This window comes from Strongylocentrotus purpuratus, unplaced genomic scaffold (assembly GCF_000002235.5).
Source record: "Strongylocentrotus purpuratus isolate Spur 01 unplaced genomic scaffold, Spur_5.0 spur5_scaffold_7, whole genome shotgun sequence".
Classification (NCBI taxonomy): Eukaryota; Metazoa; Echinodermata; class Echinoidea; order Camarodonta; family Strongylocentrotidae; genus Strongylocentrotus; species Strongylocentrotus purpuratus.
This window is the reverse complement of record NW_022145613.1, coordinates 9,195,234-9,220,610: the sequence shown is the minus strand read 5'-3', so window position 1 is coordinate 9,220,610 and position 25,377 is coordinate 9,195,234. Positions and strand designations below refer to the sequence as shown.

The window sequence follows — 25,377 nt, the reverse complement described above, 5'->3', positions numbered from 1 at the left end:
GAATGTTCAAGTAAAAATGTGTATGTTGATGAGAGGAACGAAAAATCAGAAGTACTACTGTGTTATAGCATTAAAAATATATATATTTTTATACATTTATAAAAACAAAGATTAAGTGATTTCGTATCATCATTTCATATCTGTATGTACATCTGATCTAAAAAACAGAATATTGATGATTATTTGGTAAAATCTAGATTCGTTATTCATTATAGTTTGAACTAAACATTTTGGCCTACGTCGGCAGTCCCAATTAATGAGGAGGTAATGTCAGTAAGGGTTTAACTTGGAGGATTCATAATTGTTTATATAGTGTATTATGTTCGATTAAATATTTTGCAATAAGAATGCTGATATATTTTGATATACTATGACAAAAGAAATCTTTAAAAATTCCAAATAGCCTCTACAACAAGGCAAATGACATTAATTATACAATGGCTAACAAAATATTGTATCATAGTCTAGTCGAATATGTAAATGGTCTTAAAGCGAATGATTTAATAAGCTTTTTAACTCCAAAAGCAGCAGCAATCCTGAAAAGCATAACATTCGTAACATTTTTATACCAATTGTATCATAGTCTAGTCGAATATGTAAATGGTCTTAAAGCGAATGATTTAATAAGCTTTTTAATTCCAAAAGCAGCAGCAATCCTGAAAAGTGTTGACATACATTTGTAACATTTTATACCAATTTAGAAGTACATTTGTGTCAAGAGATATCATCTTTAAAAAACTTGAATAAACGCCGATAGCTGGTTATAGAACATAAACTATTATAACCAACACTAATCAGGCCTATGGTAGCAAATTAGTGCAAGTGCCTTCAATTCAAGGCACATTGTTTTTGCAGTCTTCATTTTTCATTTACTTTGTATACGTTATCACTGTCACACAAGTCAAGGTGCATTAAAGAATGCACCAGTCGCTGACATAGTTCTACGTTAGTGTATCGTATTAACGCATCGTATCGAACAGGTACAAACGATGACCCCTCGTCTCCCAACAGACACAACACCTAATTTGTTTATACCGTAAAAACCTTAGAACTCTATATCACGTAATCCATAGATATAATACATTCTTATATCATAACATATAACACATAATCATAAGAGCTATGCAACCTGAACCCCTGGGGGCGTTTCATGAAACAATTAGTCGGTGGTTGTCACCAAATAATATCATTTTCACCGACAATTTAGTCAGCACTGACTAAATTTGACCAATCAGAGGCCTGGAAAATAGTAGTTGACTATTGAATTGTCGGTGAAAAGGATATTAGTCGGTGAAAACCACCGACTAATTGTTTCATGAAACGCCCCCCTGATCTTGTCGTTCCTGCACATCATGGCATAATAATTCAAATCTGTCTTCGATCGAGGATCAGACATTTTATTTTGCCTGTACAATCCGGACTTGTATAAATATTTCGGAAACCTACATGCATTTGGTTAACCTAGACCCGGACAAAGACCTGTATACATGAATATAATTATATAAGATGCGAAAAATAGCGTACAGTTTTTTTGGGTTCGAAAAGTGTTCATTAAATTGACGATGAGGGGTTCGATATCGTGTTCGACGTCCAGATTTCATAAGACTGACTTCCCCGCCAACTCGTCTGTCGTGCCGTAGAGGTCGTTATAGTCCATTCCGTTCGTTTCGGTCATTTCTCTCAATCCACCAGCTGCTCCATTGGTCTCTGTCATTTCTGGGGTCTCTTCCATCTCGACGTCGAAGTCGTTGGTGGCGTAGATGTTGCTTCTGGTCCGCTCAAGGCGATCGGCCAGCAGCACAGGGTCGGTAGCGACCCCCTGTGGCAAAATACCAAGACAATCAACGAAACTTCAAGGATTTGGTTATTTTTTAACCTTTCGTTTTTCACAATAATTTTTAAGTATTCCTATTGTTATTATCTTTATTATCATTGACGCCTTTCGGTGTAAGCAAAGTTAATATCGTTATTAGTATGATCAAGTTTATATTTGTTATTATTTTCTTTTTTGTTAAAATATTATCATTATTGTTATTATTATTATTATTATTATTGTTTTTATTATCATCATTGTTATTATTATTATTATTATAATAATTATTGTCATTATTATTATCATTATCATTTTTATTGTCATCATCATTGAAATACTAACATGTCTGCTTGCTCCGACTTGTCTTATCTTACTGGGTTCCTTGGCCCCGATCCCAAAGATACTTCGTCTGCCTGGATTGCTGCAGATGACAGCAAGGATGACGATGATGATCAGGAGAACGACACCGGCTACCGAACACCCGATGATGATAGGTAAATTGTTGGGCATCGTTAGGGCACCTATATGCAATGAAAAAATAGGGCCATTTTATAGAATACCCCACCATTCAAATTAGTAACTGCTGCTCTAACCCGTATCCTGATCCTATTCCTCACCCTAACCCTGATACCATCTTCTGATGCGTTTTGGGGGTATTCGACACTTCAGCGGTATCAAGGATTCAAGGATACTAGTAATATTGTTATTATTAAACATAGTAACAATACAACAAATTATAATAATTATAACAATAATGAAAATAATGATAATAGAAGGAGAAGGAGATGAAGATGATGAAGAAGAGGAAGAAAAAGAATGAAGATAATCATAGTATGGTCTTCTTTACCCAGTGCAGCCTCATCACTATTGCTCCCGCTCTTTCAGAGGGCACTTCAGCCATTATTACTGCATCATCGCCAGGTAATAACTTTAATAAACTTCAGTCGAGAAGGACAAACGTGATTAAAAGTCTCCGAATATGGCTTGTAGGCACTGATCAAGGATCGAAGTCAGGATATCTCGTGCAAGAGTCAAGAACCCTAACCAATATACACCAAAATACTTTTATGAATCCACAGTGTTCCCACCGTCACCGACTTTATTTCCATCACTTTCCATCGGATTAATACCGTTAGGATTTTCCCTCTTAAAATTCCTTTGCCATGGTAATACTAATTCCAGGGCCCTCAGGAAGAACAGTAAAACAGCGACTACTCCGAAACCGCGGCAGATATAACATTTTCCTTTCATGACTTTTTACTTTCGAGTCTTACGCATCTTTTAAAATAATTTTTTCGAAAATCGGACCTACGGTTACAAGGTCACGTGACCTTTTGTCTTCGCATGTCAGCCCGAAAATCGCTCATTTTCATGATTTGTGTACAAAACATATGTAAAAGTCATTTTTCCTAAAAATAGATAAAACATTGGTAATTCAGTCTTGTTTAAAGTTTAGATGTTTGTTTTGGGGTCAAAATAGTTGAATTGTAGTTATAAATAAAATAAAACAACAAAAACAATAAAATACATAAGTTAAAAAAACAATGAAACACATAAGAAATTATAAAAACAAGAGATAACATAAGGAATAACCTGGCTCTTCCAATTTTTAGTGTTGTATTATTATTCCAAATGGTCTAATGAATATATGTATTGAAAAAGAATAGGTAAACATGAATAATCTATGCTTTATGGGCAGAAATGTGAGTTTGATGACCTTATTTGCATAAATTACCATAAATATGCAAATGAGTGAATTTTTCAAAAATTTGAAATTACCGTAGTATTCTATACACTTCACTTGACATGCATGCAAATTTTCGCGGCGATCGGCGTTGAAACGGCCGAGATCTTAGGGGGGGGGGGGTCAAATTGACCCCCCCCCCCCAGTAAAAACCTGGTCTGAAATAGCCCAGTTAAAATAGGGTTAAGGAAGGAGAGAAAGAATTTGGTGAAAGACACAGACATCACTTACCTGCTGTTGTTAACTTGATCGCATTGGTAGACTCTGCAAATTAAAAGTGAGATATAAAGTAATGGAAGTGTGATTAATTAACTTGTCATTTTAGTTCATCTACAAAAATACATGGAAACATAACAAAGAAAAGTTATTAAAAGTTGATAAAAACATTGGTGATGAGTTATAACCACACACCCCCACACACCCACACACATAGAATCATCCTCGCCCATACATCTACAACTCTCTTGCATTTGTGCTTTGTGTTTTAGGATTGAAAACCTACCGGGTTTTTTTTCTTCGAATGAAAATAAGATATAATTTGAAGTATGGGGAAATGAATACAAGAGAAATAAGAAATTCTGTAAAATGTAAGTGATAGAAACTGCAAGAGACCTGACGACGCAGGAAAAAGAAAGGTGGAAAAGAGGGAGGAAAGTTAAGGAGATGAACAAAGAGAAAGTGAAAGTGAGATGGTGAAGGAGAGTTTGAGCAGGGGCTGCGGCACAAGGCATAATAATTGAGGAGAAATCTATTGTCTTTAATGTTGTGACATTTTCACATCTACACTCGCCATGCTTGCTATCATTACAGAGATTGATCATTATCAAATCATCTTACCAGCTGTTGACTCCATCGCATTGGTTGGCTCTGCAATACAGAAGCAACACAATAAATACATCATTAAAGAAAACAAAAATAAAATTGAGACTTATTTACAACAAACCACCTTCGATATATATATATATATAAATATTACCAAGACCATTAGCATCAACTTCTGGTAGAAATTGATTTCAAAGTGTACCATATAAATATAACTATACCTTATTTATTAACACACATCATTTTCATTAGAGAGAGGGATACATAAACACACAGAGGAAGAGGAAGGGTTAGACTCCCACCCTCCGAATAGAAAACGTTATGTTAGTAACAATTTAGGTGAATCTATGTGATATAATCTTATAATAAACATTCATATCATGATAATTAGATATATGCACATTTATATTATGAAGGTTATTAAGCAGATTAGAGATTTCAATGTAACAAAATTACCGGAACCCAGAGTCTGTGAGGTTGTCGATGATGACGTCGTCGTTTCACTTTGAGTGACGGATATGGCTGGAGTGGATGTCATGGACGTGACGGGAGTGATATTGTCTGTTGTGACGGAATTCGAATTCATCGTTCCTACTGGGTCGGAAGATGTGACCGTAACAGGAACGGAAGTCGTGGATGTAACAGGAATGGTAGAGGAGGATGGAGTAGAAGAAGAAGTCATGGATGAAACAGCAATGGAAGACGAGGATGGAGTTGGCACAGACGGCATGGATGAAACAGTAATGGAATTCGTGGATGTAACAGACATGGATGACGAGGATGGAGTTGCAGAAGAATTTGTAGCTGTGATAGGATGCAGGAATTGAAATCATGGTTTTGACAGAAGTAGAAGATGTTTGTTAAAGAAGGGAAGCGCTGTTATGAATGAAACGGAGCTTGAATTCCTCATCTTTCACTTGAGTGAGGAGAGCATTAGATGAACATGCAGAACATGGTTGTGTATGCATACATACATAATCGTGCATAACTGTTTACATGTATTTTTCTATTAAATAACATTCAAGTACACACCCATCTATGCCCATGGAAATAACGCATATATTATTAAAATATTGTACGCAAAGACACATCGTTTTGAGTCTGATTAGATACGGTGGATATATAAACATAATTTGTTAAAGAATTAATAATACGTATGGATTAATGATGAAAATCCCTCAATGAGCGTTAAAACGTGATAACATTAACTGACCACAAGGATTACACAAAGGAATCGTATGCTTTCAAAGACATAAGGTTAGAGTGCAGTATCATGATTTAGTGATGATGAAAACCCAGCATAACAACACATGAATGAATTACATGACAAATTATTAACGTGTTTCATGGGTGGCTGTGACCAAAGAAGTAAAAAGGCCATTGATTAATGATCAGTGGATAACCAAACGGAAACGGTTAATGAATTACATGCCAATTAACATATTATGCCCCCAGAAAAGCAATGATAAATATGAATTAATGCATGAGCATGTGCAGCTAGTTCTTACCTTGTGGAGTAGGTGTCTGTGGAGCTGTAAACGAGCAACAAAACAAATATGAACTATTACTAATTGGTTGTACAATCAATCATAACAATGAAGCATTTATTGTTTATTTATAATTCGAGAGAAGTGATAGGCCTATTATACGCCAACACTAGAACCATGTCATTCTGATAAAATATATATTATGCCATAATTTTTCCATTTTATATCCATCTTTCAAATTACACCTTGTTGTTTTTCAAAAGAAATCTATAATGCAAGCATTTTGGGCTGCATTTTACAATGTACTTTTATCTTGTGAATTTATATCATCACTTACAGTTTTTAACTACAATTGATAAAGAAACAAGTACGCGTGGTCGGGTGGATATGTCACCGAACTGTGGATCACGGTCCGCGGTTCGAGGCCCGCCGCGGCACTAATGTCCTTTGGCAAGAGTGACAATTTTAATCTACATTTGCCACACTCAACCCAGGTGAGGTAAATAGCTACCGGGTAGGATTATTCCTTGAAATGCACTGTGCGCTGATATCGGCTGCCGGAGCTAAAGCTAGTGTAATCATTTCCAAAGCTCTTTGGAAGCGCATAGCGATATGTGCTATACAAGAACTGAATATTATTATTATTATTAAATATGATATGCTTTGATACCTGTACCATATGAGTCAGAGATCAAGCAGTAAGAATTAGCACATATCAATCAGACATCGACAAATTGTAATATCTAGGCCTAATTAGTGACATTTTATTTAAAGGTAATACAAAGTTTTGGTATGGGGTCATGAATTTGGTTCAAATGAACATATTGGAAGCATATGTGACCCTACAATATTCAGTGATCGTTGTCGCGGTTGAAATCGATTCTAAAGTTATGAAATTATGAATAATAAACTCTTTATGTTGTTTAGCTCCCTCTCAAGGTCAAGATATTAATTAAGCTATACCAATATGTTTCTTGACTAAAATCGACCGATTAGCTATTCCCGTTTGGAAATTATATATCACAACTACATATTCTGAAATGTTCATGGTCGCACCTACCATTGTACGGCCGTACGGCGTTAATTGAAATTTATCATAATTTACCGGGAGCACCGGTAAATTTTTATATTCAATTTTTCTCGAAAGCAGAAGTGTTTTAGGGGCTAAAATTTCTAGTGCTTATATTACATCCACAGGGGCATCCAAATATATCAAAATTGAAAAGAATCACCACCATCCAATTTTCAAAAATTCCCAAAACTTTGTATTACCTTTAATGTACATGTATAACAATTCCGTGATATTATCTGATGGAGTATGATAGAAAAGTATGATGGCAAAAAGAAATGGGGTTTGCAAAAATGTTAAAATTAGAATGTATATTTTTATGAGCAAATAAAATTCGTCGTCATTGCCATACAATTAGATCAGTTTCAAATAATATTCTTATACATAAGTTTGTGGACATCACACCTAACATATGTTTTGTGAAACCGTCGTCGAGACCCACTCGAAGAATAGGCTATGGCGTTCAACAAAGAATTTTTTCTCGTCATATTAACAAGAAGACTGAAACCGAATAATATGAAGTTAAGCTGATTGAAAAAAGCACGCAAAATAAAGAACTCTGATTGCTAAAAGAAAACTTTGTACGTGTATTTGGCTGATAATAATTAATGTACAGATAAAACGGTTTGTTCAATATATTTTGCATACCTATTTCAATTGTAACGTTGAACGAACACGACGCATTGTTTCCAGCACTGTCAAAGGAAGTGAAAGTGTACGTTGTCGTTCCTATAGGATAAGACATATCCCTTATGAAGGGTTGGAGTGAAAAATCTACTACGGGTTCGCCAGAGTTATCAGAACTGCTTTTGAGCTGGAATGTGGAATCCACTGAGGTGTGATCCTGGTAAATGTCATCTGGACAGACGATTACAGGGGGCTCCCGATCTGTTAGTGATAAATTATGGAAACAATAAACAAATTTGGATCATAGCATCTAATTCTCACATGGTGCATCCGCAAGCCTACTGTATATCTAATTCCATTATGACGTTTTCTATTGATGTCACACTCAATAATTCGGATATTATTTAAATCTTAACACATCCAATGGTGTCAAGAAACAAAACTCGTTCTTTAGATTACATTTTGCATGTAGTAGGTCAGAGGTAGTGTGATATTTACTTGCAGCATCAATTTGAACAGAGAATGTCATGAAGCTACTAGCTACTTGACCGCGCTTTTGCAAGTTTGAATCTTTAAACCAGGGTAATGAAACACAATCACACGTGGAAGTAGCCATCTAGACATGCATTCAAGAATATCAGTAACAAATCATTTAGTTTGGGAAGACAAATTGGAAGTCTATCGTAATACCCAAGGTGCACCCAAACGTGTGACTGACACTTTAGGTCTGTATTGAAACTGACTTCATATGACTTTATTTCAGGTATCTGAAACCTTACCTTCTACAGTTACCCTTGCTTCTGTACATGACTTTGAGAGTGTCCCATCTGATATAATAACGTTGACAGTGTGTGCTGATGGTGAGATGGCTAGTTCAGGACTGCTAGAGCTACCCCCGTAAGTTCTCATCATCGTGATACTTCCATAGGGATCATACGTCGTAGACTCAGGTAGATACGTGACGATGAATTGTGGGTCTTGGTAAGTGTAGAAAGGTTCACCAGAATCTGTCCCGACGGTTAAATCCACGGGTGTCATTGGGCAGACGATTGGAAGATCTTGTACTGTAGGCATACAAGGTAAGAAATGACGTTATACCATGGAAATGTAGTTTTTATAATCTACAATATTTAAAGTAAGACAAAATTGGTATATAATAAGTTGTCATCAGTCCAATTTATCTTCCTAAAAATAATTTTAACCCACCTAAATATCATTCAAAATTGTTAGCTGGACCGGCCCAACTGTCCTCGGCTCAATATTTGTTTGCTGGTTATAATTCTTATAAATTTTCCCGCCATTGTTTTACTTAGTAATAACCCCGGTAAATAGACAGTATATACAGTGTATAAGGCTTATCCATCACAGGCTATCGAGATTAGGGCAAGCACGGATTGAGATACCAACGGCATTATCATTTGTCAACTCATTTGAATATGTGTTAGTTTGAAGAGTACAATAATTTATATTACGATAGTCTATGTTTGTACATGTATTTTAACTTTGTTGATAATTATGTACCTAGTTTGTATATTAATTTTTTATCAATATGCTGACAAAATAATGCAGAAATAAAATCAAACAAACAAATTATCGATTCCCGTTGCACACGAGGTGTCCTAACGATTGCCTCATCAATACGTACACTGATCAAGAAAATGAGGGCAAATAGTGCATGTGCCAGTAATTCAACATTAAATATTAATTTTGCTTCCACTTGCTGTAGGATCAGACAATGGGCGTGACGTGAAAAATGCGGCTAGTTTTCCATTTTCGTGGGTCACCTCCTGCAACCACACAATAGCACGCACATTTATTTGTGCTGAAACCAATTATGAATGTTGCCATCCCTAAAAAGTGCGCCCTGTAAAAAAGCGTTCTTTGATGCCTATTTATGTGTACCATTTACACTACAGTCCCATGTATTGTTTTCCTGTGCCCTTAACAACATTCCTTGCCATCTAAACTTTTAAATATACATCAAAAAACTTACAAAAAGATGTTTTGAGATTTGTAGAGCAATCTTTTGTTTGGCCATGTCACAAAGTGAAGGAAAGTCGGATTGTCTCAGGTATTTTATTACAATTGTTCTTGTTATAGAATAAAAAAAAAAGTGTCAATGAACAGTATCATTTTGTATTATATTCCCTCAGTGATCCAGTTCAATATATACATGGCAACCAGATGCATTTCATATTTCCTGCGATCAAGGGGGCACTGGCACTCATGAATGGCAAGGGCATCGTTCTAACTTGAGAATGAGATGCGAATTAACAAGGCAAAATAATGTTCTGTGTGAGAGGTGGTCCTATTGTCTCCTTTCTTTTCTTTTCTTGTTTTGTTGTTTTTGTCCCTCTGATCTTAGAGGGAAAAAATTGCTTATGAAGAGGGAAGAAGAATATCCCCCATTTTCCTGCATACATGCCACTGGTTACAACGATTAAACAAAACTTCATCCTCCAAATCCTCCTGCAACATACACACTATAGATTAGCACATTTATTCACAGAACCCGCAACAACCATAACAATATTACAAAATACATACATTCCGATACGTATGCAACTACAGTTCAATAATCAATCGACAATGGCGTAGCTACCAGCAAAAATGGAAGGGCTTAATATGCAAATGCCCCTCCCTTTCCGGCTTACCCATATTGAAAAGCAACAACGTGAGAGAAAAAATTAAGTGTTCTGTTTTGCTAAATGTTTGATGTAACTTATTTTGATTGTATATATAGTTTGATGATTGAATAAATAAATGAATTGAAAAAAAATGAAATGAGTGAAAGATAGCAGAAGATAGAAAACAGAAGAGGGAAAGGCAATGAATGAACATAATATGACACTCTCCCCTAACTTCATGGCCGTGTTCTCTAACAGTTTATCTACATTGTAAGACCAGTTTCATTCAAAAGCTGGACCCAATCTACGCCACTGTTAACCAACAATCTCAACATACACACTCATATCTAAATACAATAACAAACATAGGCTTTCATCATTCATGTAAGTCACATACATACATTTCGCCATTGCCATTTTGGCGATTTCTTCCTAAAGTACATCGAAGAAGGAAATAAATCTTTGACACCTGACTTTGGTTCGTACAACTTTTCTTTGAACTGTAATGATGAACATGCATGTACTTCATAATAATCCATCAAATGTAAACAGGTACATTGCACTTCTTTAATTTTTTTAATTTCTCCAATATGAAAATTCTTTACTTGATAAAACTGAGCATTCTATATATGTATAGCAGAGAAAAACAAAACAAAACAAAGTGCTAGCTATATGATTGATTGATCTTGATTTAAACAAAAATCTCCATTTCAATACATGTACTTTAATTTCAAAAATATCAATCCTACTATCACGGTACGATGGTTATAAAATACTGCGATGATACACACAAATAGTGAGTTCTTTGAAACAATAACTTCTCACATTATATGTAGTTGTTTGAATGATAAGCATCTTGTGTTCAAATCAGTATGTTCCTAAATGCTTCACTTTTTTGTAGAGTGGAAGTACACGAGTATGACAGAGACAATGTTTGCATGGTATATCCAAGCTTGTAGAATTCTGCTGATAATAAACTAGCATGGCATCATGATAACACAGGATAAAGTGTTTAAATGGTTTTCAAAGTGCTCTATGATACATTAATGAAAACGGAACTACTTAAAAATGAAAGTTAATATGCCAATGAAAAAACTACATGTAGCAGTAGATATTATATGAAACAATATGCCAAACAAGTTTAGCATATTCCAGTCGGTTATTGTGAAGAATGATATACACAACTATATCATAATTTTATCCATTATAATGATGAGAATGCTTTGTCGTTGATGAGACATGGCAACAGGAAATTTTTAATGATGAACTGAACTATTTACAGCTGAACTTGTTCTAGATGGATAAAGAGAGAGAAATGCATGTAAGAAATCTGTTCATTACAATGGAAATCTTCATTCCTTACAAACAAAGAGTATACATTAATGAGGATAGAACTCGCATGCAGTATGATAATCTAAATGATAATATATGGCACACTAGGTACAATGTAATTGGAATCATATAAGGATTGATGCTTTAAATGAATCTTAAATTGATCGATCTTCTCTCAACAATCTAACGATCAACATTTGGGAATTGTTTTTACCCATCTTTCTTTTGTTTTTATTACACAGAGTGTGGGCCTATATCAGATCGTAGAGTGTGCGATGGTCTTAACTCATTCGCAACTTTTTTTTCTCCACATGTTGTGGTTTGTGTCAATAACTTAACATTTAGAGCCCTTAAGACACTGGCGTACCTATGGGGGGGCAAGGGGGGCAGAGTGCCCCCCCTGACGGGCTCCAGGGGAAAAAAAAAGAAAAAGGGGAAAGAAAAGAAAAGAAAGGAAAAGGGAAGAAAAAGAAAAAAGGAAAAGGGAAGAAAAAAGGAAAGAAAGAGAAAAAAGGAAAAAAGGAAAGAAAAAAGGAAGAAGAAGAGAAAAGGAAGAAAAAGGGAAAAGAAAAGGAAAGGAATAAAAATGGGGATTTTTTTTAAAAAAAAGACCATGGCCCTACGCACCAGGGGGGGGGGGGAGGCAGTTGACCCCAGATATTTTGAAAACATACAGTTTTTTCCTGAAAATGTAGTGTAGGCCTATACCAAATCCTTCAATTCTACTTTTGAAAATATACCCTCATGACCACTTCGGTCGCTCAAACTCCCTTCACTCCTTTTGCTTTTGAGATTCTTCGAAAACTTTTAACGCATCTTTCCCCCTCCCCCACCAGAAAAATATTCCGCATACGGCCCTGAAAAATTAAAACAAATGAAAATAGGAAAATATAAGTGATATAACAAATTTGCAACTATTCGCTGGCGCGAACTGCTTGCTAGCCTATTTTGTATTAAATGTTTTCACTTGCTCGTCCCCCTGAAAAAAGAAAAGGATTAGTATTGCCTAGAATACAATTGTCCGGGACAATTGTGCCTGCCTCGACGGGCCCCGACCTGCAACCATGGCAACAATAACACACACTATAGGTACCAAATGTTACTAAAAGAGACTAATTCATTTTTCTCGCTCGCGAATAAAATGAATAGACATTGCTTTGGAAACAATTGTGCCCACCCTTGACCTGCAACAATATCATTAAAAATGGAAGAGTTTTTTCGCCCTCTCGCCAAAAAGGAATTGAATCGCGTTAAACGCGATTGCGTCCATCCTGACCTGCACCAATAAAAACAAGTTTATTTATTAATTTCTATTAAAAGAGAATTTTTTTTTTTGCTTGCTCGCTATGCTCGCTCGCCAAAATGGAATTGACACCGCTAACGTGCCCGCCCCAACCTGCAACAACCAGTTAATAATTATGTACCAAACGTTATTCAAAGAAGTTTTGGTGTGCTCGTGCTCGCCAAAACGGAATTAACATCACCTAGACATGATTGTGTAAGCCCTGCCCTGCAACAAAAAAAATCTGAAATTTATGAACCAATTATCATTACAAAAATTTTGCTCGCTCGCTACGCTCGCTCGCCAAAATAGAAATAACACCGCTTTTAATTATCACGTCCCTGACATGGAACAATGAACCCAAGTTTATATACCATATTTTCCCTACAAAAGGGAAGTGATTTTTTTTGCTCGCTCTTTTGGCGCCAAAATAGAAATAACACCGCTTTTTAATAATCACGTCCCTGACATGGAACAATGAACCCAAGTTTTATGTACCATATTTTCCCTATAAAAGAAAAGTGATTTTTTTTTCGCTCGCTACGCTCGCTAGCTCGTGGAATTATGTGCCCACCACTAACCTGCTACAATATCATTAAAAAGAGAAATGTAGGGGGTTGCCTGCCCGCCAAAATGGGATTGACATTGCCTTAAACACGATTGTGCCCGCCCCCTACCTGCAACAATGAAACAAATTTTATATAGCAATTCATTTAGAGAATTTTCGCTCGCTAGCTAAAATGGGTATAAAATCACCCTAAACACAATATTGTTCCCGCGCCCTGCATGGGACAATTGAACCAAGTTTAAGTGGCATTTATTAAAAAAGAAGTGATTCTTTTTCTAGCTCGCTACACTCGTTTGCAAAAAAATGAAATTAAAGGGGAAGTCCACCCTGAAATTAAGTTAGTTTTAATAGGAGTAGAAAAATGAGAGAAACAAGTCAGTGAAAGTTTGAGCAAATTCCGATTAAAAATAAGGAAGTTAGGATTTTTGAAGTTGTGATCAATCAAACACAAATTGGCATGCGAGCTCAACTTCCATTTGCTCAGTACTAAAAAAATCTAAAATTTTCATTTTCCCTCAAGAAAAATTTCAACCATACATGCACCCTAAATATAATAGTTGCAAATATGTTTCTATATCCCCCTGCAAGGAACAAATATATATTCCGTCATCAATAACGAAGAAAACATGATTTTATGGAATATTACGCACAAAGCAAATGAAGGAGAGCTCGTATAATAAGTCACAGAGTTGCCAATTTGTATTTGATTGATCACAACTTCAATAATTCATAACTTTCTTATTTTCTTTCAGAATTTGCTCAAACTTTCACTCACCTGATTTTCTTATTATTCTGCCTCTATCGAAACAAACTTATTTTGGGGGTGGACTTTCCCTTTAACGTCGCTAACAAGTGAATGTTCCCACCCCCAACTTGCAACAATACCAGTTTATATATCAAACGTTACTTAAAGATTTTTTTTTTGCTCGCTCGCTCGCCAGAAGTGAAAATTAGCATCGCCTTTTTTGTTTGTTTCGGTCGCTTGCCCCCCCTGACGGAGTACCCCAGGTACGCCACTGCCTTAAGATATACCCGATTCTCGAGCACTACATCCATTTTTGTTTCATGACTATATTGCATTTGATACTAATAATTTTTAAAAGGAAAATAAATTTGAAAACCCTTTAATAAGAAAATCCTGAGAGATTAACAAATTATTTTCTCGATCAAAACGGGCCATTAAAACATTTTCAACGACATGGCATTTTATTCTATCATTGTAGCCACAAAATTAATCTATTATAATTACCAATTTGAAGGAAAATAATATGATTATTTTGGTCCACAACATAAATCCTGTTCTGAAAACTCACTTGATACATTCACATCGAAGCTGCAATTTCCCTGGTTCCCCGCGCCATCAGTAATCGAAATGGTCACGGTAGAAATCCCGAACGGGAAACGGGAACCGGGTGACAGGGTATCGGGAATGTAGCTGATTGACCCTTGCAGCATACTCGGATCGGGAACGTTGTCTGCAATACCCATGGGTGTGTATGTGATGACGTTTGTGGTGGTAGTTACGATACCGGCTGGGCAGGTGACCGTTGGCGGCTCCATATCTGCGTTTTTTAAGGAAGAAAAAAAAAGAGTTGTTGAATTGTAATCCGCCATCCAATCTCATTCGACGATCGCCTGATCAGGGCCTTGATTCTTCATTTCAAATTCCTTACGGCTCCAACTTGAAGCATTATTTAAAATACATAGGCCTACATAAATCTTAATGGAGATCGATAGCATAGGTAATGGGGACATGTGCATACGGCTTTGGTATGACAGAGTGATACAAAGAAACAGAGAGAGAGAGAGAGAGAGAGAGGGGGAGAGAGAGAGAGTGAGAGAGAGAGAGAGAGAGAGAGAGATGCAGAGATTTAGAAAGAAAAGGTAATTAAAAAGAAAAATGATTTGTGATTCTTCTAGACTCTAGTAGATTTCTCTATTGGTAAAATGAATGAATTTGCTCGTCAAAATGTTGTTTTATTTCTTTACAACAGTTTATCTACAGTTTATCGAAGATTACCATAGAAAATGAAACTTATATTATGCTAATCATATAAACAATAACAATGACGACGATAAAGTTAATGATGATAATGATGATGACAACAGCAATAAATACTACTATTCATGATAATAATACTAATATTCATGATAATAATGCTAATATTCATGATAATAATACTAATAGGCCTATTCATGATAATAATACTAATATTCATGATAATAATACTAATAGTAACAATAATAATAATGATAAAGACGATGATGATAATAATGATGATAATGACAATAATAACAACTACACTAATACGGAAACGTGACCAAAGAACTTTGTCACCCCCATCTTCATCGAAGTACTCACCCACGACTGTGAGGGTAAAGTTGCACTCTTTAGCAAGGTAACTATCGAAGTACCGTACGCTCATAGCATGGACACCGATAGGGAAACGGTCGCTAACGACGCCGGTCGTGTTCGTCGAAATTTCACTTTCTATGAAACTCGAGGTAACGGGAATGTAATCGAAGCCGGAGATCAAAGCTAGGTTGCTGACCGTGAGCTGGAAAGTTGATTCGCCGGGGTCTGTCGACTCGACGTCGCTCGTTATAGGGCAAGCAATGGGAAGCTCACTCACTGTGGCATTCATGATAATTTGGGATATATTTTAAAAAAGGACCCTTTTAATGGACAATACTAAAGGCAAAAAAAGAGAGCACATAAACAAAATATATCGGCAGTTTTAATGAAAGTTATAATATTGGGATTGACAAATAATATTACATTTCAAAAAGCATAGCAGAATGGTCTTAATTTGAATTTCATACATTGTCGAGGTTTTATTGTTGATTACTTTTCCAATCCTACTAGGGTGTCATTTGACGTGGGTTTTCTTTTTAACTTTCCACGTTTTTATTTGTTATGTTTTATTCTGTGAACTTTAAAAAAGATTTTTCAACTGTCTGTTATTTTGAATTTTGTTCAATGAAACTTAAGAATATATAGATATCATTATGAAGAGCATTTCTTGTGGAATACGACAACTACCCCTCGACTATCAGCCTGGGCATGTAACCATCATTACAAGGACAACTCTTCCTTAGGACAATGACCTTCCTTACAATAACGACCCTCTAGAAGAAGAAGAAAAAAAATAAGTTACCTCATCTAATAATATGGCTGTCAGTTCTTGCATCCTTCAAGAAATACATTTACTTGATATTAATTAATATTTTAGGTATTTATACTCTATATACTTCGCCGAAGTTACATCATCAAAAGTCTGGGTAAAATATACTTCATAATTATGTGGTGAAAAGTAAGCAAACATGTCTGGTGGCTCATACCGTAATTATTGAGAAAATTATTTTGTCAGTTTAATATTAATTTTTAGGGTAAAATGCTTTACACAATATTGATAAAGAATTCACCCACCAAATAGGCATGTTATTTCGGATTATACAGACACGACAGATGTAGCATGGATAAGCATTATACTTACAACTAACAGTGACATTGAATGTACAGTTCCCTGTCGCAGTCGATGGCGATGACGTCGGATAAGCCGTCACTGTGACCTCATTAGTGCCTACTGGCAACCTGTTAGTCGGACCGTATTCTTCGGGTTCATAGGTAAAGTTATAGCTTGCGTTCCCAGAAACGGCAACGTTGTAGGTTTCAAAGACGTTGGATTTATCCGAGTCCACGGAATTGCAAGTCACAACTGTAGAATGAAAGAAAGCGAAGGCATAATTTGGAAAGTAAGGTATCATCTACCCTTTAAAAATTATATGTCATAACCGTAAACATGAATCATAAGTCTTAATCATTGCATTGTAACTACCCTTGTTTTGCTGACGCATTCACCTTGGAGAGAAAAGTCACTACGTTACGTAATGAAAATAGAACAAGGAATATGGAGGCGATTATAATGGTAAGGAACGACGTTTGGCTTTATATATGCTAAGATATCTAATAACCTTTTATTGTTTACATCTTTTGCACGTTTCAAGAAATCTCCCAGCGGCATGGTGATTTAAATTCATCTATTTTCTGATATTGTATAAATGTATGTCTTAACAATGAAAAGCAAGCATAATCATTATTTTCAAAGGAATGTTTGTATCAATCATAATGTGATACTTGTTTGTTATGTCTGTGGCGCTGTGTGGGTTACTGCTCGCACATTTATTATCCACCCTTTTGAAGTATAATACACTGTTGGTCATAATGGTGGAATATTTATTTTTACCCCAGTTTAGGGAAGGATTTTAAAAACTTATTTATTTCTAATAGATCTAGATAATGGCATACATTCTCAGATTTTATTGAATATTAATTTGCGAGTATTTGTTTTGCGTGACTGCTTAATCATATGTGTGCTACTATGCTAATCAGCTAAGGGACCTACGTCCTTAAGTCATAATTGACAGTAATAAGGATTAATGCCTCACAAAAGGGCACTAATATAGCTGATCGACACGATTTTTATCCTGGGGCCTCAGAGTAATGAGGCCATTGCTTAGCCCCTGAATCATGACTGTACGCAGTGTTTGCTAGGGTACGCGGCCCCTTCCACAAATCCCCCAAAACGAAGAAAATGCAATAAATTGTCAAAAATTCATTGCATTTTTCCCCGGCCCCCAACAGGAAATATTCTTCTGTAGGGCCATGCATCATGGTTCAAGGCATGGCAACACAGACCAACAGTGTATATGCCTCCCATTTATATTGTGCAACTATCATTGTACGCAAGAAAGATTTGAGCGAATGTTTATGCCTGCAGGTAAAATACAAATATGGGGATCTGTATGAAATTCCGTGTCTCGTATATACTTGTGTTAGGCTGTACTTTTCTTTATGTCGATAATAACTCCCCATAATCTTGTGAAATGCAATGACCTGTAAAAAATCACTTATCCCAAGTTGCTGTATGGGTAGTTATTGGCACACCTCTTTCCATTCAACTTGGCGGAATTTCTTTTCAAATGAGAGATCGAGGGAACTTTGGAACGCTCATTCTTTTCGTCTCCTTGAGTCTCTTGTTATAGTCAATATTAAAACATATTTTTAAAATCCCTCAGTATTTACAACGTTGAAGACACGAACACAGGAGGAACGCTCTGTACACGAGTTCCATTGATTTCCCCTTGATCGTGGTACAGATATGAATGTTATATGGTTCAAGTCTTTAGTTTTCGCTTATCGTCTATTTTTAGATTTCCCTTTACTAAAATAACATACCACCCCATCGGTGGCGGCATCGGGAAGGGCTGTACACCTAAGGCAAATTACCAACTCAATAATGATATATTATTACAAAAAGAAGATATCATGAGTTGATTAAAATAGAAGAATCTAGAGCGGAGGAATTTTGGAGAAATGCTTTAGGAATTGAATGTATATACCTTCATGGTTAGATGTTTGGATATTTAAGCTAAAAGGTATAAAAGACAGTTTACTGATCAATTTTAAATTCAAATTCATGTACAATATTTTGGCAATATCAATAATTTGTTTAAATGGAAAGTAAATGTCCCTGAGCAATGTTATTATTGTAATCAACCAGGTGATTGTATATCTTCTTTTCTTGTCACGAAGTCATTAAGTTTTGGAAAGAAGGTGAAGAGAATATAAAGAAATATTTCATGTCTATATAAATTTATTTTCAAACCACGTCATCTATTATTTGGTATTGATTTTAATGCAAAGAAGGAAAAAGATGTTGATATTTTTTGGAATTATGCACGTTTCACTATTTACAAAAGCTTTGTTGGAAAAGAATTTAAAAAGGAAAGAACAAAACAGAGACTTCTTCATATTTTCTTTTACCTACTGGATTATCGTTTACAGATAGAAGAAAATACTAGAAAACCATGTATATCCCTCCAGAAATGGAGGCAAACACTGAAAATGATTATATATATATATATATATATATAAGCAAGTTTAGTGAAACTGCAATTTCTGACAGTGCTCAACTGTAGGAGCTAAATGTATTTAGTTACTGATGAGCCTTCTGGCGAAACAGTCTGTATAACTCGTACCAATAAAGTGTAACCTTCCAACTCCTATATCTATATATATATATATATATATATATATATATATATATATTATTATGGTGAAATAAAGAAGACCAGAAATGGTTATTTTACCCCCTCCCCCCCCCCCCCCTGAAAAAAAAATGATATGACAAAATGATGTTATCGGTGAATTATTACACCATTTCACATGAGCACTGCCCCTCAAGTAAAAAAAAAAAGAGAGAAAACAAAACACATCTCTCCAATGAATGAATCACACTTTCTAAATATTTGCCGTTCTCTAATCCCCAAGGATCTATATAACATCTGAAAGTGTTATTTGAATGAATTGTTTCCCTTTGTCCAAAACTTTGTAATCCACTTTTAAAATCCTCCTAATCGCCAGCACGCGTTTGCTTGTTTGATAAAGCACTTGGACGCCATCACTTTAATATATCAAGGATCATGTATGGGAACGGAATTCTTTTTAAAACGGAACAAAATTATGTTTACAACGGTTTTGTATAATTGTTTACCTCGAGAATAGTATTAGTATCTAGAAATGAAGGATTAAGGTCGATATGCTGTCCGAAGAAACAGCATGATTGTGAACTCTACAATACTAATTCCATGTAAATGTATTTATTTCGTTATCTCTGTTTAAATTCAATATTGAAGAAGGTAAGATTGATCAAAGAAGATTTCTTTCATTGTCCAATTGAAATTGTTGTTACTTTATGTTTGTTTTTAAATTTCATCAATAAACCCAAGCAATAAATCCAGATTCACAAAGCGACAATGATTTGCTAAAGAAATGCAACAGAGAAAACAGGCATATTTTATTACCCATATTTTCTTTAATATTTCATATTCCGAATCAATAAACTCAGTCAATCAGTGCACTAACTAAGAATATATTGAAATATGTAACATATTAAACAGAAATATTATTTTGTTTCCGGCGGAAGTAGATCCTTTATGGGAATTTTCTTCTGAGGTCAATCTCTTACGTCATGTCACCTTGAATAATGTATTCTTTCTCTCGCAATGGAATGCACCAACCTTGAAGAAACGTTTCGATAAAATTGAGATTGTGTTATGATTGGTAATGATACTGAAAGGGAGAGCTAAGGAATATTGTTCACAGAGACGAGGTATCACCCGCCCTCCGCAAGATGTCAAAAATAGCAGGAATAATAGCAACGAAAAAAAAAACGTGGTGGGCCAAGAATAACACTACCTGATGAATAAGTTCATTGATAGGATAATTCGAGTGTGTATGGATGACGTCATTTGACTAAGAATTCGTCAGGTTGAGACAATATGCTATATTTTTGGTCGCCAAGGCAAAGAAGGGACAATATGTATGTTTTTCTCTTTTGTGTTTCCTTTGTAATTGAGTTTATACAAAAGCCACTATATACAAGACATAGTAATCTATCTAAATATATATTTTTTAAACATTCCATTAACGTGAACAAGACAGGACAGATGTGTAAAAATGATAACATGGGTGAGTTTAACAGGTGTATTCGCATGCGGTTACTTTCTGAAAAAGTGGTTTTATTTGACCACAATGATATACATGACAAATCTTGAAAAATGTTTCTCCAAAACAACAACAAACTTTTATTGTTTGACTGGTAAAATAAATTCAGTCGTGGATGGTATATGGTTCAATTCCTTCCAATATCAATTTACACTCAACCTTAGTAATAATCTCATCAGAACGATTAATCCAAACCATGACGGTAAGCAGACAAAAAAAGGGCCATTTTAATAGCTTCATTTACAATTGGGGATCAAAAATATCTTAATACGACTGATCCTATATCATTTTGTCATACTAGACTATATTTTATGTACGACCAAATACAAACACTACAATACCACACCCATCGCTATTCACAATGACTACCAGGAATGAAGACCTTATTAAATTCACAATGAAACTAATCTTATTTTCGTGAGATATCAAACAAACGCATGAACCTCGAATTCCTTGTGCAAAATAAGAAATGAAACTGAAAGCGAGAGGCCATGATCAAAATGTGTTTTCATAAGACTTTGTTTAAATCTGTTTGTAACATTTCGTTGTCATGTCATTATCATTGCCCGCTCTAAATAGAAAGAAAACTCTATTTCAGGAAATAGTACACATTTCATCACATTACATATTCATACCATTGATTAATTTTAATCATAATTGAGTAATTATACATACATCACTTCTGAACAAGCTTTAACTTATCTTGCCTTTGTTTTTCTTCTTCAATGAATTGCCATGTTATCAGACTATTAATACAACGCTTGCTGACAACATTAATTTCCACTTGCTTTCTTTGAGATATATTATAAACTGTCACTTTGTTCTGGTTAGGTATTATTGCAAACTGATCGTTTCTTTTTTTCATTTCCTTTTCCATTCATAGAAATGAATTTTATGCTCTGATTCCCTTGTGAATATTGGAATGGAAATAAAACACAAAGCCCTTTCACAAATGGAATAAACTTTTAGAATAATGAGAATTACAACAACAACAAGTATATATACACCCTGTTTCACAAAGAAGTTTATCTATCTGTAATATGCACTTGTCACCTAACTTCATTTGACTATTATAGTATTATGATTCTTCCTCATTTCATTAATAAACTATACAGCAAATTGTACCAATTTAATGCGATTAACCTCGATTTCGTTCATGAGAAATATATTTGATGAAAAATAATAGATTATTAGTGCAGATATTCATGATAAAAAAAAATCCATAGACATTCGTCTTTCTTGTACAGCCTGATTGCCGGTTAATTTCAAAATAAAACCAATAAAATGATTTTGGTTTTTAATATAGGATTTCTCGGTCACTTTCGTAAGCTTTTCATTCGTTTTGATACAAACTTCATTCAAATTCGCGAAATAAACTGCCGGCGTGTAACTTTCATTCAAAATAACACTTCTTTCATTTGATTTACTTATTCGGTCAATGGATTCAGCACTTGTTTCATTCAATTTAACAACCGCTTACAAATGCGCAATTTGCATTCATTTTCGTCAACAATGGCAAATCGGACGTCTGTACCATTCAATTTCACTTTGGGTCATTCTAAATAACAAAGTTTTCATTCAAATTCGCCTATCTTTACAAACCTATGGTATACATGGTATATGCACATGTTTCTCATCTAAATTAAACAAATGAGTTATATAACATGCCTAGATGTCTTGCCCATCAACATGTAGAGGGTTAAACAACTCTAGATAAAAGATTGGACATCATCTTACTGATGTTCTCATCACTGACTTTATCGTACCCGGTCGTCTTTTGGAAGTGATATGATGTAGACGAACATGATGATGTCATGCATGATGTAATTATGTTCATTGAAATATATATAACCAAAACAAGATTTCAGATTGTATGTAAGTATTCTTTAGTTTATGTCCACATGGCATTAGCTATTGAGATGTGCGCGCAGTGAGAAAACAATGTATCAAACTCATTGATGATTGTGTAGGGTGATCGTGATTGTAATTGAGATGGTGATTACGATTGTGATTGTGATTCAGTGTGATGGTGATTCAGATTTTGATGTGATTATGATTGTGATTGAACTGATACTCATAGATTGTTCTTAACATGTTCAATACAGACGAAATATAATTTACACAAATATAAATGGCTTCAAAGAGGTTACGAAAATCGAATAACTTATCAAAAACATAACCAAACTAAACATTAAAAATAAACCAATGTATAGAGTATTGATACCACCCCCCCCCCCCCCACCATTATGGTACGCCACTCCAATAAATATAGCCGTAGTCTGTAAACACACACTTTGCATGTACTTATATCATTGCATATTCATAAAAAAGACACTCTTGCTTAGTTCCATGCTAATTCTATATTGATATGGCTAGGTTTTATCTACTTAACACATGATCGTTCAGTTGCTAAATAGTGATGATTTAGTGGGTATACATTTACACCCATAGTGAGGGCAAATAACATGTTTGTTGCTTACCAACCCATACAATTTGAAATGGATTTAACATGGAACTAAGCTTGCGGGGGTTCTATATATGATCATACTGAGTAAGATGTACATGTTTAATTTGTCTGCAAAACGTGTGAAACTGTATGCAAAGAAACGAATTTGAATTCACGGAAGACGCTATTACGTAATCGCGAATCGTCTCGCTTTAAATTGAATGACAATTTTACGAAAAAGAAACACGTTTTAATTTGAATGAAAATGAAATGTTTTTGAATGATCGTTTTAGGAATTTGAATGCTAAAAAACGAATTTGAACGAAAAATAACAGCTGCGGTGACAGAATCGGCGAAATTGAATGAACATAAAATGAATTTGTGTGGCCAGCTTACGAAAGTGACCGAGAAATCCTATAATAACAGTTCACTTACCCTGGCCGTTTGCTCCATTACTTAAAATGAAGAAAATCCCACAAATCCAAACATACGTCCTTGTTGTACTTAAATGGTAACTGCACAGCTCCATAATTCTAAGGAAAAAAAATCAGCAAATAAAGTCACAAGTCAATTATAAAAATCCAGGCTTTGATAAATAGGTGTACTCCTTTATTTCGGGCAGAAATTCCGCAGTGTATCCAAAGCTTGTTTCACTGGTTGAAGTATTTTAGAATACAGCCATACACCTTCTTGTAGAATGCCGTCTGGTGAAACTTATATATCGGTTTTGTTACAAGCTAAGTTCTGATATCAAGTGAAATAGGCGCCTGGTACATAAAGCGGAAATATGTATTAATGCGAGCAGTTTAATCTGTCCCTCAGTCACATAAGTTTGGCAAAGGGAGTGGCGGAAGTTCAGTTGCCTGGCGGTACAGCGCGCGTTAGACAAAGTCCCGGTAAATACGTTTGCGAATAAGCGGATCAAGAAGGAGTTCAGGTTCTTAAATAAAGCCAAGTTTGAGGAGAACACCAATGTGACTATGCACTCTGACGCGGGAATGACTTTAGCTACGAGCACATAGAGAGTCCAAGATGTTTGCTCGGTGCTAAACATGCGTTGGAGTTGTCTGCGTCCAAAGTGTGAACTATAGAAAAATGATCCTCGGCAAATATTATACCTGTTTACAATGCTGGTTTCAGAATAGGAAAGATTCTATTGTTGGAAGAATCGCAGTTCGTGTAGTGTATTAATGGTGATATCATCCAGCTTTTTTTCATACTCTCCTTGTCCATGCCTCAGTGATCTTCAAAGAAAGAACTCCGTAGTCTATAATATAGGCAAGACGGAGTGCCCCCACAACGGGAAAAGAGCTTTTACTATTTTGCAACTAGTACAAGAAGTAAACTTTGTGTATAATGTTGAATGCAATGTTATAGGTTCGTTGGCAAATAAAATAAGAAAGTTATTGCTGTTTTTGTAAGACCTTGCATATATTTCAAATTGAACAAAAACAAATATCCAGCGACTTCATCTGCAGAAATGTGGTTTACATTTATAGGTTTGCAAATCCAAATGTCGTTGCATTGACGTCTGACGATATTTAGGGACATCCGGACGAGTGTCAAGCTCAAAGATAATTAATTGGAACGATAAGTTTGAAGAATAAGGTATAAGCTTTACTTATGCTTATTGCTTTGAATAGCATTGCAAGCAACTAGACCTAAACTTCTGACATAAAAAAGTAAACCTGTTGCTTCGTTTCCGCTGGTATGCCAGAGTTAGTGGCTCATTATAAGCAATGATTGCCTTGTAGATGAGGATACAAGATGATAATTCGTGTATGGATATCCCACTGCTGCCACTACCATGACTGATATCGTCCTAGAAAATGTATCTTATCGATAAAATAATGGGTTACAAAAGAGAAAGAGAAAGAGAGAGAGAGACCAGATAATGGAAGTAACTGCAACCGTCCAATAATTTCAATTTTAGGCTTAATTGTGTCTATATCTCCCGTCCCTGACAATGACAACGATAATTATGAAAGCT

General features: G+C 35.3%; 1 protein-coding gene across 3 annotated transcripts; it reads right to left on the bottom strand.

Annotated features, from left to right (window-relative positions):
* Positions 1-1,534: 1,534 nt before the first annotated feature.
* Positions 1,535-24,589, bottom strand: LOC578713 (hyalin). Of its 3 annotated transcripts, XM_030974722.1 has the most exons (12): positions 23,823-24,589; positions 16,869-17,090; positions 15,734-16,003; positions 14,685-14,933; positions 8,342-8,626; positions 7,584-7,823; positions 5,888-5,911; positions 4,836-4,940; positions 4,395-4,424; positions 3,789-3,821; positions 2,156-2,334; positions 1,535-1,819 (listed from the first exon to the last, which is right to left on the bottom strand). In XM_030974722.1, the coding sequence occupies exons 1-12, from the start codon at positions 23,914-23,916 to the stop codon at positions 1,598-1,600; spliced, it is 1,953 nt and encodes a 650-aa protein (XP_030830582.1). In that variant the 5' UTR covers positions 23,917-24,589; the 3' UTR covers positions 1,535-1,597. The 3 variants fall into 3 exon arrangements, with proteins under 3 accessions (XP_030830582.1, XP_030830583.1, XP_030830584.1); XM_030974723.1 differs by lacking the exon at positions 4,836-4,940; XM_030974724.1 differs by lacking the exons at positions 14,685-14,933; positions 15,734-16,003 and having other exon boundaries at positions 23,823-24,587.
* Positions 24,590-25,377: the final 788 nt, after the last annotated feature.